Source organism: Quercus suber, unplaced genomic scaffold (assembly GCF_002906115.3).
Source record: "Quercus suber isolate HL8 unplaced genomic scaffold, Cork oak 2.0 scaffold_101, whole genome shotgun sequence".
NCBI classification, from domain to species: Eukaryota; Viridiplantae; Streptophyta; class Magnoliopsida; order Fagales; family Fagaceae; genus Quercus; species Quercus suber.
This window is the reverse complement of record NW_027069566.1, coordinates 1,032,075-1,048,181: the sequence shown is the minus strand read 5'-3', so window position 1 is coordinate 1,048,181 and position 16,107 is coordinate 1,032,075. Positions and strand designations below refer to the sequence as shown.

Below are 16,107 nucleotides of genomic sequence, written 5' to 3'. Positions count from 1 at the left end.
TCCAGGTAAAAAACTTCTTTAATAGTTCCAGCTTGTTTGAGCTTTGTTACCTCTTCTCTCACTGCATCTGCATGTTCCTTAGATGGGCGCCGATGAGGCTGCCTCTAAGGGATAATCAAGGGGTTAACTTTCAGATGATGGCAGATCAATTCGGGATCCACTCCTGGGGCTTCGTAAGCATTCCAGGCAAATATATCGAGATTTCTTTTAAGGAACTCTATTAATTCTTCCTTCTCCTAAAGAGGCAGCTGAGATCCGACCTGAAAAAAATTTTCTGGATTGTCTCCGATAATAACTTTTATTAAATCCTCACATCTAGCGCCCTCGTCTGGATCTTCGGCGGGCGATACCCGATATTTTAATTGCTATAAACCCCCTTCGGCCCTGGCCGAGGGCTCAGTTTCGGGCTTATGCTGAATGGCAGCCACCAGGCACTGTCTGGCCACGGATTGATTTCCTCGGATTTCACAAACCTGGCCTTCAGATGGATATTTGACTTTCTGATGCAAAGTAGAGGAAACAGTCCCGAGCATATGAAGCTAAGGTCTAGCTACAATTGCCGTATAAGGAGAATACACATCTACAACGATGAAATCCACCTCCACTACCTCTAAGCCAAACTGTATGGGTAATCGTATCTGGCCCTTCGGGGTGACGACTCTTCCTTCAAAACTAACTAGGGAAGAATTGTATGGTGTTAAGTCACCTGGTTTTAGGTTCAGCCCCTTGTAGAGATCATGGTGCATTATCTCTACAGCACTGCCCTGGTCAACCATTACCCTTTTCACATCATACCCTCCAATTCTGAGGGTGATGACTAACGCGTCATCATGGGGTTGGATGGTTCCTATCTTGTTTTCGTCCGAGAACCCTAGAATTGGTTGAGCATCCGATTTGCCTCTCTTCGGACCTTGACCAAAGTCCCCTGCAGGTAACCGGGCCACTAACATAACCTTGGATGGCCAGGATCCTGTTCTCCCCGGTGCTGCGAAGATGACATTGATAGTTCCCAATGGAAGCTTTGAAGGGTCATCTCTTCGGGGCTCTAAGCTCATCTGACCTCCTCGGTCGCTAGAGTGGTGCAGGAGGTGTCTCAATTTACCTTCGCGGACTAACTAGTCCAAATGATCCCACAAGCTTCTGTAATCCTCAATGGTATGCCCATGGTCTTGGTGATATTGGCAATAGAGATTATGATTACGCCTCTCAGGGTTCCCCACCATCTTATTCGGCCACTTAAAGAATTATTCATTCTTAATCTTTTCCAAAACTTGGTGGACTGGCTCCTTGAATACAGTGTTGACTACCTAAGGATTTGTTGATCCTGATTGCCCAGCAAAATCTCTCCGCAGTTTATTGTTATTATAACGATTCGACCTGAAATCCCTCCTCTCTTGGGGGATAACCTTGTCCTTACCCTTCCCTTGTTGTTGATCTTCTTTAACTCTTTTATATTTTTCAATACGGTCCATGAGCTGACGCATTCTCGTAACTAGCTTACCAGTTAAGGACTTCCTTAAACCATAATCAGTGGGGAGGCTGAGCTTAAACGTGCTAAGGGCCATTCCATCAAAATTGCCCTCCATGTCATTAAACATCTCCCAGTACCTATCTGAATAAGTTTTCAAGGTCTCACCCTCTTGCATGCTCAAGGATAGCAGCGAAGACAAGGGTCTGGCCATTCTTCGGCATGTGACAAAACGGGAGCCAAATGCTTAAGTGAGATCTCTGAAGGAGTTGATGGAGTCTACTTCTAAGCTGTCAAACCACCTCATCGCAACCGGTCCAAGACTAGAGGGGAAAACCTTGCACATCAAAGCCTCATCCCTGGAGTAGACAGCCATCCTTTGGTTAAAGTGACTCATATGCTCCATAGGGTCTGTTTTACCATTATAGATGGTAAACGTCGGTTGGTTAAAACGCTGAGGAAGCCCCGCTTCTTCAATTCTGCGTGTGAAAGGTGACCTAGAGATTTGATTCAAAACCCTGCTTATAGCATCATTCCCTACGCCTCCACGTGATGGGCTTCGAGGTTGCTTCTTATGATGATGCTCTTCTTCATAGGAAAAGGATTCACTGAGTGGTGTTTGCGATCTCTGCTTGTAAGTGAAGTCCTATTGGTCATTAGAATATGAAGAAATCCATTTCCTCTTTGCATGGCACAATTCTCTCTTTAGTCTTTCAATTTCTAGTCGTATGTTTTGGTTCTTCTCTGCATGAGATATGTGACTTCCGCCATGTGACTAGCTTCGGTCAGTATGCGTAGTATGCACACTGCCCTCTCGATCTTGTCTCTGCTCCAAATTGAGAAAATGGTCTACGTGTTGGGATGCCCTAGATTCTGTTGGTTGTTGCCCTGGTTCAGCCATTATCAACTGTTGCTACCACTTTCACTCAAGCTCTTCCCACAGACGGCGCAAATTGTAGGGTTAGGATTTGTAGCCCAAGTCCAAAACAAATGAATTTGTAGAGAGTAGGTGAAAGAGCTAGATTGATTATGAAATTGGCAATGGTTAACTACAACATTCAAGTGTGAACCAGCATAAAGATACACGTAAAAACGAAATAAATTGATGTCCGAAGAGATATATTAGTGATTGAACAGTGATTACAGTTCTCAAAGCTACAGTAAAGCCTTTCTCTCACCCTTATTCTGATTTTTTCCGATCTCCCATTATTAGAGGCTTCTTCACTTTATATAGCATCATTTTTCATCATCTTCATCGTCCACTTGTTCTTCATCTAAGCATCCACTTGAGTACCTGTCCCATTAGCTATCTTCTTTTAGCTCCCTGTGAGTGACGATAGCTGAGATTATACTGTTCAGGGGTCTTCTCTACGTTAATGCGGTCAGAAAAGCAGCTGCAGTGCATTTAATGTGGTGGCTGTAGCTTGTCTTCTAGATATTTTTCCGTTCCTATCATCTCCACACGTGCCTGAAGTTTATCCTTATCATGGAAGTTGTTAGGAAGATCCTTCGGACCTTCCAGACGTTTGATTGATCAAGACTATTTGTATCCGAGGAGGAAGACCTCTTCGGACCACTGGTGACCTCTTCGAACTGCACTCCTCTTTTATTTCTAAGTATCTTTCTTCCAGATGGACTCTATCTTAATCAGTTCTTTCTCTTCGAACACACAGTAATCTTCAAATGACCCAATACATAAGGTGGGACTTTTACCCCCCACAGTAAGTATCTCAAATGTATTGAAAAAAAATTTTACAACTTCTTTTACTTAACTTACCATAAAATAAAGTTGTTTTCAAATAAGCCATAATTTTATATTAACTTTCTTTTTAACTTATTTTTCCTGATATTAACAAATACTAAAAAGAGTGAAAAATTATATGTAAGACATTCCATCTAAACAAATGGAGTCACGTCAATAATTGCATCGTACGTTGGGATACCCCAAAGAACCACAAGAGTGATAATCATGAATAAATGACAATATTCTAGGAAAAGTAGAAAAGAGACCAATCAAATCAAAGTCCAAAAGTTTCTCTTTGCAAAAGGAAAAATAAATAAATAAATAAATAAATTTCCAAAAGTCTCTCAGGCTCTCAGCCGTTCACTATGATTCCACGCTCTCAAGTCAGTCACCTTTGGAAATATGGAAAAGAAAAAACAAACAAAAAAAAGATGAGGTGGTCGAATCAGTGAGTAAAGCTAATGTCTGTACATTCCAAGGACCCTTTCCTTTTCTTTCATCACTTCTCAGCTTTGTTCTACTTCGTTGAGAAGTAAAGCTTCGTCAGCAACTTCTACATAAAGTTCTTTATATACATGTGTGTACATTTCACACACTCTCAGTCTCACCATGCTCTCTGTGTGTAAGCAAAAGCGTGAGTCTCTGGTTTCTCAGTTTTGTGAGTGTGTGCGTGTGTTGTTAGGTACAGATATGGTGGCTGCAGCGAGAGAACACGTTGAAGAGATTCGTAGAAAAAAGTTCTCCATTGGAGGGGAACAGAACCCATTAACTGAGGATCTTCATCAAGCTGTCAAGAACCTCTCTGCTGAGCTTTATGCCAAGGATGTACATTTTCTCATGGAACTCATTCAGGTTACTTTCTCAAACTCATTCTTTCTTTCTTTCTTAATAGTATATGTTTGTGTGTTTTTGTTATGAGTTCTCAATGATATATCTGTTCGCGAATTAGAATGCCCATGATATATATGTTTTTGTTATGGGTTTTCAATGATATATATGTTTGAGCAATGATTATTACAATTTTAACTGAGTTTGTACCCGATTTCACAATTTTAACTGGCCAGAAGATTTTAGCTTCATCTTGTGCTTTTTTCTCACTTTTTTTCACTGTAAAAGTAAAAAATTTATTATTATTATTATTATTATTTTACTTCTAAATTAACTTATATCTTTTAGAGAAAACTTAGGTACATAACTTTTTAACTGATAAACTACTAGAAATTGTAGGATGCCAAACTCACTCAGTTGACAAATTATTAATTTTACATAGGCCCACCAGGGACACCACTTTGTTGTATAATGTTCACAAATTCTCTCTTACAATTATGTTTGGATGGAAGAGGAGAGGGATGTAAAGGGAAGGGAATTAATCTTTGCTTCAAAATTAGAGGAAGTCTACCATGCAACATCTTCACAATAATTTTGATTTAAGCAGGTCTGGATGTAATTTTATTTTATTTTGACTTATGGTAGACGGATGCTTCGGCTTATGGAATTTTGTTGTGGCCATAGAAGAACTGTTAAAATTAGCAAAAGATGGTTATAATTGTTAATTTATATGATATTATAATTTTCTCTCCTTCCAAATTAACATCCAAACAAAGTGGAATACTCTTTTACTTAATTTTTAAAACATTTAAATGAGGGAAAATGTAATCGTTCTCCTGGTCTTTTCTCTCCTTTCCCTCTATTCTCTCTCTCTCTCCAAACTTCTATACATGGTTTCTGTGAAAAAAAAAAAAAAGTTTTGTATGTAGACTTAGTGTTAGATAGTTTTATGGAGTAAAAGAATAGGGTTGAGTTTTATTGCCTTATGTATAATGTTGAATTTATTTTGTTCAGAATGCTGAAGATAATGATTACTTGGAGGGAGTGGATCCATCTCTTGAGTTTGTCATAACTTCTGAGGACATTACAAACACAGGGGCCCCATCAACATTACTGATTTTCAACAATGAGAAAGGTTTCTCATCGAAAAACATTGACTCTATTTGCAGTGTTGGTCGGTCCACCAAGAAAGGAAATAGGAAACGTGGTTATATTGGAGAGAAAGGTACTTTACCTAGTTTCCTAGAATTACAGCTTATACTAGCCATTCTAGTGTAAGTATTGTTATGAGAACTAGTAACACCAAAATTTGTTATATATGGTTTACTCAAAATGCTATTTTGTCAAGAAGACTATTAATAATTGTAATTGGGTTGACTTGGAAAGAAGTCAGAACAAGCATAACATTATTGACATGTTTGTTTAAGTCAAACATCAAAATTCCTTGATCCACAAAAGGAGCAACTTTCACATATATACCCTAAAGTGATAAATGCTAAGTTAAGAGTTTTGGAAGTTAGTGAGGCTCACTTAAAAGTCATATGTAATTTGCTTGAATTAGGAATGAAATATTGTTGCCTTGGAAGGAGAATTCAGAGCATAAAATCAATAAATAAATCTTCTTGCATGATGAAATTTTGTAAAGTCAACATACAGCTTATAGAAAACATAAACAAACAAGTTAAGGTATGAGGGAATATTAATATTTGACAATTAGTTTTAACAGAAATAATGTGTATTAGTCTTTGATATTTAACCCAATGTATATTCTTAGTCACCAATATGCTCTAGTTCAAACTGACCATTCCTCTAGTAAAAAGGGGTGAAAGATAGTATCTAGGTTTAAGCAACACCCCCCCTCCCCTTCCCCCAAAAAAAAAAAAAAAAAAAAAAAAAAAAAAACCTTAGTTTAAAGAAACGACGTCGTAGGCTCAACCCTAATAAAAAGAAACCCACTTCTTCGATCTTCCCTCTTCGTCTTCGTTCTCACTCTCCTCCTTCCTTCCTTCCTCTCTCTGCAAGCCTAACCCTAATCCTAACCCTAATACCAATAATCAAATGAACCTCTCCACACCCTCCAATCCCAACACGAATCGAAACCCACCATCACCATCCCCAAAAAGCCAAGCAGAATGCAGCAATTGCGGCAAAGCAAGCCAATCAGGCGGGTCCCACACGGACACCCACAACCACAAGTGGGCCCAGTTCCATTTCCACCACGTCAGGCTCCGAGGCGTCGATCGCCTTCTCTGCACCTCCTGCGTCCTCCGCCTCCACCCTTCTTCCTTCTGCCCTCTCTGCTTTGACCATTTCACCCCTCCCAACCCCCCAATTCACAACCACACCCCTTGCTCCAAATGCTCCTCTCTCACCCACTCCCACTGCCTCCCCACCACCACCACCACCACCAACAACCCTTCTTCTTCTTTCCTTTGTCCTCCTTGCTCCGACCCCAATTTCTCCTTCCTCCAATTCCAACCCCACACCGCCACCCGTCTCGACGCCCGCTCCGCCTCCGTCCTCCTCTGCGCCGCCCGCATTGCCTCCGCCTCGATGGCCAAGGCTGCTGCCGTGGCGCGTGCCGAGGCCGAGAGGAAGGTCCGCGAGGCTGCAGCTGCCAAGAAGCGCGCGCGCGACGCCATGGAGCATCTGGCCATGGTGGAGGCTAAAGCAGGACGGAAGGACTGCTGCGTTGAAAACAAGAATATAGATGGGGTTTTGAGTAATGGGAATTTAAAGTCTTTGGAAAGCGTGGTTCCCAGGAATAACAATAATAACAATAGTTGTAGTAATGGTGTTGGTGGGGTTTTCCAGGAGAGAAAAGTTGAGGTTGAGTGTAGGGCAAGTAATGCGAACGGGAAGGAAAATGAGAGCTAGATTATGACAATAACAACTACAACGACAACGATTGAATTTGTGGTTTTGTGTATTGTGTGCGCTTTCAATGTGATTGCAGGTGCGTTGGGAGTTTGGCTTAATGAATTGCAAAAGAGATTTCAAGTTTCACTATATGTGAGATTGCACGCAAAGAATGTTCTTCGGTGAGTGATTGTATACATTTTGTTGGCGGTTTTGCCGGGAGGGTTTTTGAGAATTATGTGATTATGTGTAGTTATAATTGATTTGATGTGCCTCAGTTGTCATTTTTAGTAGGCACATTGTTATCGTTGGTAGTCAGTCTAATACAGATATAGATAGTTGCTAATTCCCAATTTTTTTGGTTCTGTTTTGGTTAAAGACAAAGATGTTATTCTTTTTCTAGTGAAATAATGGCATATATTTACTTGTATTTAGTGATGCAGATATTTGCTTTTGTGGGATTTTGTAAATATTAGTCACAATGACAGCTACGAAAAATTTTCTTGAGTTGATTTTTTGCTAAGCCAAGGGTTGAGTTATTTATGAAGTTTGAAGAAAATTCAACTTTTACGAGTTCGTTAATGAATTATTTAACTAGTGCTATTGTTTTGATCCAGCAAATTTTTTTCTGCATTAGATTTTTGTCCTCTGACTTACTGTAGATCTTTTCAAGGACTTATGCTTTATGGGTTTCTTGTTGGAAGAGAGGTATACCAGACAAAGTGCAGGCTGCAGTTTGGCACTAATAATGTGTTACAATAGGGTTGGCAATATATATATATATATACACAATCACAATATATGGACATAGAACTTATAGAAAACTATTTTGGATTCAATGACCTGAAACCCTCTCTTTTTCATGTCTTAGTACTTTGCCAAGAGACCTTTTCTCTCTTTGTTACACAGGTTCGCTTCAGATCTTGCTTAATGCAATCTTTCATTCTTATCACATTAAAAGGGGGAAGATATCTTGCCAGATTAGTAGTAAAATTGTTGTATTCCTATTCTACTGCAGAAAAGCACAAGTCATTGTGTGTGTGGTTCATCACTTCTTCCTTTGAGTATAAAATCAAATTTGCAGTCTTGGGTTATTAATTTTGCACATCGCTACCACTTATTAGGTGATTCATTTGGAATTGTAGAAAAAAAGAATTCTTGATTTTATGATTTCTGCATATATGAACCTTCTCAATATATTTCCCTGCCCTTTTTGCAAAAGTTGGTAATTGGTTTGCAGCAACCAAAGTGAAAGCAGAAGGCATAATGCATGCCATCCAGAAAAGGTCGTGGGGGTTGCATGTCTACATTCCTGAATTCCAGCTGCTTCTCAATAGCTTTAACTAAGACAACATAGGTTTAAGAGACTTGTTATTCAATGATTATGGTTTCTGTATTACCAAATATGTCAGCAAGAATCAGTGAATCATGCATTTATTTCTTACTTTGGCTTAAATCTTTATTTACACATAAAACAGCCATGGATTAAGACAAAGATGTTAGCACGCTCAAAATATACATGCATAAGACCTACAAACAACACAAACTTAGCCCACAGAAATAGGATTGCAAAAAGGACCAGAGAGAGATCTTGAGAAACAAGTTGGTTCTTGATTACAAAAAAAGGGTTAGTTCGAGCTAGCAAGAAACTGAACATGGGAAGACCTGAAAGCAAAATTGATTGCATTCTAAACGCGATGCTTGGGTTAAATTTCTGAATGCATCTTTCTAGAAACAGTCAATGGAAAACAGAAGCTATGCAGCGGCATTTGTCATTAGGGATGCTTACTTCTAATCCTAGGTTCTTCTAAATACAAATATTCTTCACCTTTGGATAGCAAATAGCTTTCAGGTTGCTTGCCTAAAGTTTGTGACTGTCCATACCTGAACAAAATAAAATTGACAGCTCTCTCCAATTCTTTTAATCACTTTCTTTTTCCTTTTCTTGTTGGCGGCAGAAAAACATTACATGTTCTCTTTGTTGAGTCTCCCCCACATGCTTCTCTTTCTATCTTCAGGAAAGAAACCCAGCCTGAAAAGGGACATCAGTGCCTGGTAACCATTTTTGTGCTTGAATGAATCGACCAACTGTGAAACATTTAACTCTCTTGTTGGTTTGAGCTCCAAACCACTTGTTACCATACTCAGCAAGGGTCAGTTTCAATTCCAAAGGTATTATTGTTGTTAAACCATCCCTCTGGACTAACTGGATCTCCCAAAAATGATTGCAGTGGCATGCCCAGGTAAGTGATTCTTCAGTCCTTCAAGGTAGTAAGACTTGTCTCGGTCAATATTGCTGTTATGGACCACAAAACCAGTGCTTTGACCCCTGTCACTCCTGGCTTACACAGCTATTATAGCTACCATCGATCCAAAAAACTCTGAAATGGTAACATTGACAGAACCTTTGAAATAGATTATTACTATGATTTGGTTACCTACTGGTTCTAAGCTAGATTTAGAGGATTCCTTGTAATTTGTTTCATTACAAATCGAGTCAAGGGTGACATTTGTGTCATTTGTGTTTGCTAGGGTTTTTGGGAGTGATCTAACCCGGCAACAACGCCAATGACAATTGCTGCAATTACTATGAGAGAAACACCCAACACAACCATGTTTCCAATCAATTCATCTTGATTTATTTCCTCATCAAATTGCGCCATGAGCAAGGAGATAAAAAAGAACTTCTATTTGGTTCTTTTTTGTTTATTTTCTACTCTTCTCTTATGATGATGGAGAGGGCATTTCAAAAGTAGGGTCATCTAGCTTTTTGAATGCATGAGATGGAGGTTAGCACTTAGCACAAATGAGTTTGGTGCCTCTCAAAAGCAACCAAAATCATATATGTCGCTAACAGTATGTAGTTTTTCTTTATTTCTTTTTCCTGCTGAAGCTAACAGTATGTAGTTAGGTACTGAAGGGTTTTGATGCAAGATTGTCAAAACTACGAGGCTAATTTTAGAACCCATTTTGGTATGAGCAAGATAGGCAATAGCTGAGTCATTTCCTCGATGTATATGAGGCAACTTGCTTGTCGGCATAACCATAAACAAAACATTAAAGAGTGATAAGAAGTTAGCCCTATTTTGGGTAGATAAATATGCCTGTGTTACTGAATTCTTTAACATCCAAATCCAAGTAAATCCAGACACCTAAGAGAGGACATCAGAATGGAAGTTTGTTAAAGAAAATAAAATGTAAGATTGTTTTTTAGGGTGATTTCAAAGTAGAGATTTTAAAATCTTAACTGAAATTTAAACCCCCCCCACCCCCCCGAAAAAAAAAAAAAAAAAAACACTTTAATCCTTTTTTAAGCTAATTCCACGATAGAGATCTTAAAATTTTAGACAATAGCATTGAACTACAAGGATTTAGGTGTTTATTAATGTTTCTTAAAATATTAACAGTGTGATGAATCTAAACCACTCATTTTAACAACAAATAACTAAAATTTTAAGAACTCCATAACAGTTTTTTATTTTTTTTATTTTTTTCTCTACATCAAAGTTATTTTAAGAACTTTAGAGAATCCCAATCTAAAAGGAGGGTATCTGTGAAATGAGATTTTCTTGGACTTTATGAGCAGTATCTGCATTTAGGAATAGGGATTTCCGTGTCTACAATCTTCTTATTAACCTTATTATAATTTATTATAATTAATAAAAATAAAAATAACAACAACAAAATACCAAAATATAGGCAAATGACTTGTATTCCTGAGTTTAATTGCAAACCTACCAAAACAAATAACATTTTCTATTATTTGACACGTACATAAAATCATTAATATTTCTTATAACTCCAAATATTAATATAAACAAAATATTAAAATGTGAAAAATTTTCAATTTTTTTGGAACATTTGGAATTCTCAACTCTTTTTTTTTTTTTTTAATAGGAAGGAGTCTCAACTCTTAAATAGGATAATAATCCCAAATTTGAAATCTACACAAAAAATTAACACTCTTATTCTTACATTTGAGCCTTCAACCTTCAAGCTTACATCTTAAAATAAAGACCTATTCCCTAATGTAAGCCTTGACATTTTTAAACAAACCATTACATACCATTCATACATATGGGTGCAGAATTTGTAGTTTTGGCATCCAACAATAATGTCCCATTATTGGTCAAGGTGAATGAAACCTTAAAAACACCGTCATTCTCCACATTCAGATAGCTTTCCTGACACAATTTTTTTTTTCCTGGATAAGCTCTCCTATTACCTGATAGCGGAAGAGATCAGAATTAAGGGAAAGTGGTCCAGTATTTTTTGATTGATTTGCACCCATCCAACGCATCAAATTCCATGCTTAAGGCACAAGTTTTGTACCATTGGAGCTTCAGCCTCAAGCCATTAGTTGCTGTACACAAAAGCTTGCGTCTCCTCCTCAATCTGACGATTTTCTCTCAGACCCTTTGTAACAACCTGCAATTCACATAAATAATGCAATCATTCAAATCTACTGCAAGTTATAAATAGAGAAAATAAAACATCAAATACTTTTTTTTGATAATCAAAAGTTCAAAACATCAAATACCTATACAATAACTGTAAGTATAATGACAACCAAACCTGGAGGATGTCATTGCCCTTATGAGCACCTACATCGCTGCATGGAGAAAAAAGAATCCAGCTCTTTCTCACTGAACATAGTATAACATCTTTTTGCCACTCATTATAGTTCTGATTATCAGGGTTCACGAGGAACAACATTGTCTTTGTCTTTGTCCATGCCTACTTTAAGTGGGTACATCACGTATTTCCTAAGCCCTCAGTAAGGATGCTACTAACAGCATCTTGTGTGGTGGAATCGTCATGGGCATATGCCCCCCTATCTGCTTCCTCTCTAGCGATAGATCCAACCAACAATCCATGAGTAGTAGCATCTGGGATCCAACCTCTTTCCAACATCAAATCCAGTAATCGACAAGCTTCACGTTTATTACCCTCTTTCCAGAAGCCATTAATCAAAATGTTGTAAATTTCAGGATTTAGAATTTCAGAATTAGAAATAAGTTTATTGATCGCACTTGAAATCACACACAATTGAGAATGGTTGGACATACACAAAAGAAGATCAAATAGTCTTTTAGAATCAGGTACCCAACCCTCATTAACCATCATGTTAAAATAGAAGACACACTCCTTTATACGATTAAGTGAACTCATGCTTTGTATGAGGAAGCTATACACTTCCTGATCAAGACTGCAACCCTGTATCAGCATTTGTGAGAAAACTACTAACACATCTTTTGCCCTGTCTAATTTAGACAACTCAAGCATAATTGTACTGTAAGTTCCATTATTACAATAAGTGCCAGAATAGTAAGTCAACTGCCATAACTTTATTGCTTGATCAACTTTTGCCGTGGTACAAATACCCTTGATTAACATATCAAATGAGGAAGACTGAAGAGGGAATTTATTACTAGACATATAATAAAACACTTCAGCAGCTTCTAGAGTCCTTTCCGCCTGGCATAGACCATCAATCAGCTCGGAATAAGATTTAGAATCCAAAATCCAGCATTTAGCACGAATCTCATGAAACAGCTTCAAAGCATCATCATGCTTGTTCAATTTACAGTTGCCAATAACTAGAGCCAAGTACGTGGCACAATCAGGAATAAATGAAGAAACAATCATTTTTCCAAGAAGTTCAAATGCTTTCCTGATACCCTCATTCTCACAAAGCCATCTGATAAGAAAATTCCAAGAATCACAGTTGGCTATGTTCCTTTCAGACATTTTCTCAAGTAGGCCTTTTGCCACTGAAAATTTACCAGAGCTGCAACAAACTCCAAGCAATATATTGTGTAAAGAAGTTTCAGAAACATCATTCTCTTCCAAGAACTCTATAGCTTCATTTATTTTCCCTAATGTACACAATCCATTTACTATATCCAAATACACATTATTAGCCGGCTTTATATCACTACTTATCATCTCTTTGAAAATGTTCAATGCATCATCCAGCAAAAGGTTCTCACACAAACACTGTATTAGACCCTCGTAAACAAATGAATCAGGAACAAAGTTAGAAGCTCTCATTAATCTAAACAACCTAATCCCCTCCCCTGGCTTATTCTCCCTACAAAATAAAGGTATTGTACAGGTATAAAAACTCAAATCAGGCTGACACCCAAGTTCAAACATTTCACCTAAAACGTTAACAGCTTCATCCACTCGGTTTTTCTTAACAAGACCCTTTATGACTATCTCAAAGGTCCTGCTATTAGGATTGCATCCTTTCTTGTTCATTCTTCTAAACTGATCCAAAGCAGACTCAACCTTATTGGTCCCAAACAAAGCCTCCAACAGATAATTCAAACTATCAACTGTTGGTACAATTCCAGCTTTCACTATTTCCTTATAAACAAACATCACATCTTGAAATTCCCTCTTCTCCTCCACAACAGCACCCAATACAGCATTAAATGTATCTATAGAGGGCTTATAACCACCCAAGTTCATATTAACAAGAACCTGAATAGCTTCACTCGGCCTACCATGCCTAACAAAGGTATTAATTAATGCCACAAGAGCTTCCTCAACACCAGGACACCTATCTTTCACCATATTCTGACAAAAACCTTCCATTTCCTTAACATTTCCAGCCAAACCCAGCTTCAGAATTATCCAATAATACGTATCAGTGGTGTGGTGGAACCTTTTTTGGAGAGCAGCCCATTTGAATATCCTCACTGCTGAGTTCAAATCACTGGTATTATCCAAAACCCGGATTAAGTTATCCGGGGCAAGCTTATTCCTTAAAAAGTTAACATTTTGTTCATAGTCAGACGAGTTCAGTGGATTTTGATTGTTTTCAGGGAAAATTTCGATGGTATTAGCACATGAAACTGAAGAAATGAAAGCATTGAGAGTGACCCATTTGGGGATTCTCTTGGAAATTGCTAAAGGTGAGAGCTTTACAGCCATTTGAGGAGTTCATGAACATGAACCTATATTTTCTCGGAAAAAGAAGAATTTCTCGAAGGGTAAAAAGAAAATAACTTTCAAGGGAAAATGAACTAATGAGAAGGAAGATGTAAAGGAATGGTGATCACTGACCTGAGAAGAGATGCAACAGACTGAATTCAGCAGACGCTACTGAAGAGGAGACGATAGTGTCAATGGAGGGGACTTTTGGTTTTTGCATTTTACTCGCTAAAATGTGCAAGAAAGCAAGGGTTTTGTTCTATACACCCAAATCATCTCTGTTTGTTCCCGGCCCATATATTACCAAGCTACTGGCCATTGGGCTTTATTGCTTTATACTTTATAGACTCTCTTTGGCCAAAATGGCCCATTACCATTAATTTTGGAAAAATTTGGCCCAAAAACACTGTTTCGGAAATAATTAGGAGAGTACCATCTTTTTAAGTACTCGAGTTTGGCAAACTCGAGTACTATGTTTTTTGACTTCCACCGTGGCACGCTGACATGGCAGCTTAGTCAGAAATTTCAAACAGTACTCGAGTTTCCTGAGCTCGAGTACTGTTCAATGAGGTACCCGAGTTCATTAAACTCGGGTATTGATCTGTATGGGCGCCAATTGCTTGTAGCAGTTGAATTTAAAAAATTCAAAACAGTACTCGAGTTTGTGAAGCTCGAGTACCGTTTAAAAATTTTTCAACACTCCGGTTAAACTCATTTCTAAAATCTAAAGCCATTTTAATTTCACTCACTTCTCACTCTCAAACCAGAACGCCCAAACCCTCTCCGTCTCCTTCACACATTCACACAAAGCCCAACCCCTCAAACCGGCGGCGGCAGAAAACCCGTTGCAGCGGAAGAGTGTTGTCGAAGCTCGAACGGCAAGTGGAGTTCTCGAAGCAAGTAGAGCTCTCTCGTCGGCGAAGTCTTGGGAACTCTACGGCAACGGCGGCGACGGCGGACCTTGCTCTCACTCAGGTCTCTCACTGAGGCTTTTGGTTGGGCTGCCAAAGATTCTTCTGGGCTTCTTTCCCCATTTCATTTCTCCAGAAGGTAGCTTTGTTTTTGTTTTTGTTTTTGTTTTTCTTCTTCTTGTTTTTGGTTCTTTTTTGTAAATTCATTTCCATTTTCTCAGAATGAGAAAAAAGATTTATAAAAAAAAAATGAAACCTTTTCTTAATCTGGGTACTGGGTTTTTATTACCATGCAGTATTTCAGATATCCATGAACCATTTTAGCCATCTTTTTTGTATTGCATATATGATACGAAGATTTCTTTTGATAATCCGCATAGAAAATATATTGAAAACAAGAGAGAGATTACACAATAGCTAGCTGGGTTTGCTCCTTTACAATAACATCAACAAAAAACTCTGGAGCTGATGTGCATCTTGTGTTTTGTGTATATAATATTGCTAAGCCTCAGTTTGATTTCTTTTTAACATATATATATATATATATATATAAACCATAAGGTAAGTGTTTCTGTTTTTTAGTTTTTATGTTTTAGTTTTTTAGTTTTAGTTATTTTTTTTAATCACTTTCTGTTAGAAAAAGTGGGTAAGAATTTGGATTTTAGTCGGTTCAATTAGTAATAGAACTTTTTTATCGTCAATTAAAAGATATAAGATTCAAACTCGCCTATACCAAAAATTGATTAGTGTTTTAAAGTGATGATAAGAGTAATCATTATAAAGTGTATATCATAAGTTGAAATTCTATCGTATCTATCCAAAAAAAAGTGTGTAAGAATTAAAAAAAAGGAAAAGGAACATGTATCAATTAGTGCTTATAAATAAATAATAAACCTCAAAAGTTCATATGTTATTATATTTATAAACTACAGACTCGTGTCCATTAACCAATGTGATTACCCCCAAAGTAAGAAGATAGAGTTAATTTTGTTGTAGATTGAACCAAAAACCTTCCTCATGTGCATGAATATAATTTGTTTGAAACAAAACTTCATAATCCTTTTCCTCTTGAATAAACGGAGTACCTAGTCAATCCTTTTTCTTTTCTTTTCTTTTTTGTGGCAAAAAGAGCATAGATATTAATAAGCTAAAAGATTATAGTTGTTTTTTGTTCCTATGTAGCAGATATATAACATCACACACAATTACATAATACATAATATTATGTATATTCTTTCTCAAAAAAATAATAATAATATTATGTATATTATCTATATCGGTGGTAGACTCCTATCCTATCTCAAAGGAAAGTAGTGATAGAAAAAATGTACGACATGTATCAAATAGCGCTTCAC

General features: G+C 37.6%; 3 protein-coding genes across 4 annotated transcripts; 2 read left to right on the top strand and 1 right to left on the bottom strand.

Annotated features, from left to right (window-relative positions):
* Positions 1–3,666: 3,666 nt before the first annotated feature.
* Positions 3,667–5,615, top strand: LOC111993639 (protein NO VEIN-like). Its single transcript, XM_065774871.1, has 2 exons — positions 3,667–4,064; positions 5,055–5,615. Exons 1-2 carry the CDS (start codon positions 3,822–3,824, stop codon positions 5,316–5,318), a joined length of 507 nt encoding a protein of 168 aa, XP_065630943.1. The 5' UTR covers positions 3,667–3,821; the 3' UTR covers positions 5,319–5,615.
* A 378-nt stretch (positions 5,616–5,993) lies between these two features.
* On the top strand, positions 5,994–7,333 carry LOC112025780 (uncharacterized). The gene has a single exon (XM_024058469.2). It carries the CDS (start codon positions 6,099–6,101, stop codon positions 6,915–6,917), a length of 819 nt encoding a protein of 272 aa, XP_023914237.2. The 5' UTR covers positions 5,994–6,098; the 3' UTR covers positions 6,918–7,333.
* Positions 7,334–10,810: 3,477 nt separating this feature from the next.
* LOC112025772 (pentatricopeptide repeat-containing protein At1g63330) lies at positions 10,811–14,129 on the bottom strand. Of its 2 annotated transcripts, none has more exons than XM_024058457.2 (2): positions 11,440–14,129; positions 10,811–11,327 (listed from the first exon to the last, which is right to left on the bottom strand). In XM_024058457.2, the coding sequence occupies exon 1, from the start codon at positions 13,839–13,841 to the stop codon at positions 11,655–11,657; it is 2,187 nt and encodes a 728-aa protein (XP_023914225.2). In that variant the 5' UTR covers positions 13,842–14,129; the 3' UTR covers positions 10,811–11,327; positions 11,440–11,654. The 2 variants fall into 2 exon arrangements, with proteins under 2 accessions (XP_023914225.2, XP_023914224.2); XM_024058456.2 differs by having other exon boundaries at positions 11,475–14,129.
* Positions 14,130–16,107: the final 1,978 nt, after the last annotated feature.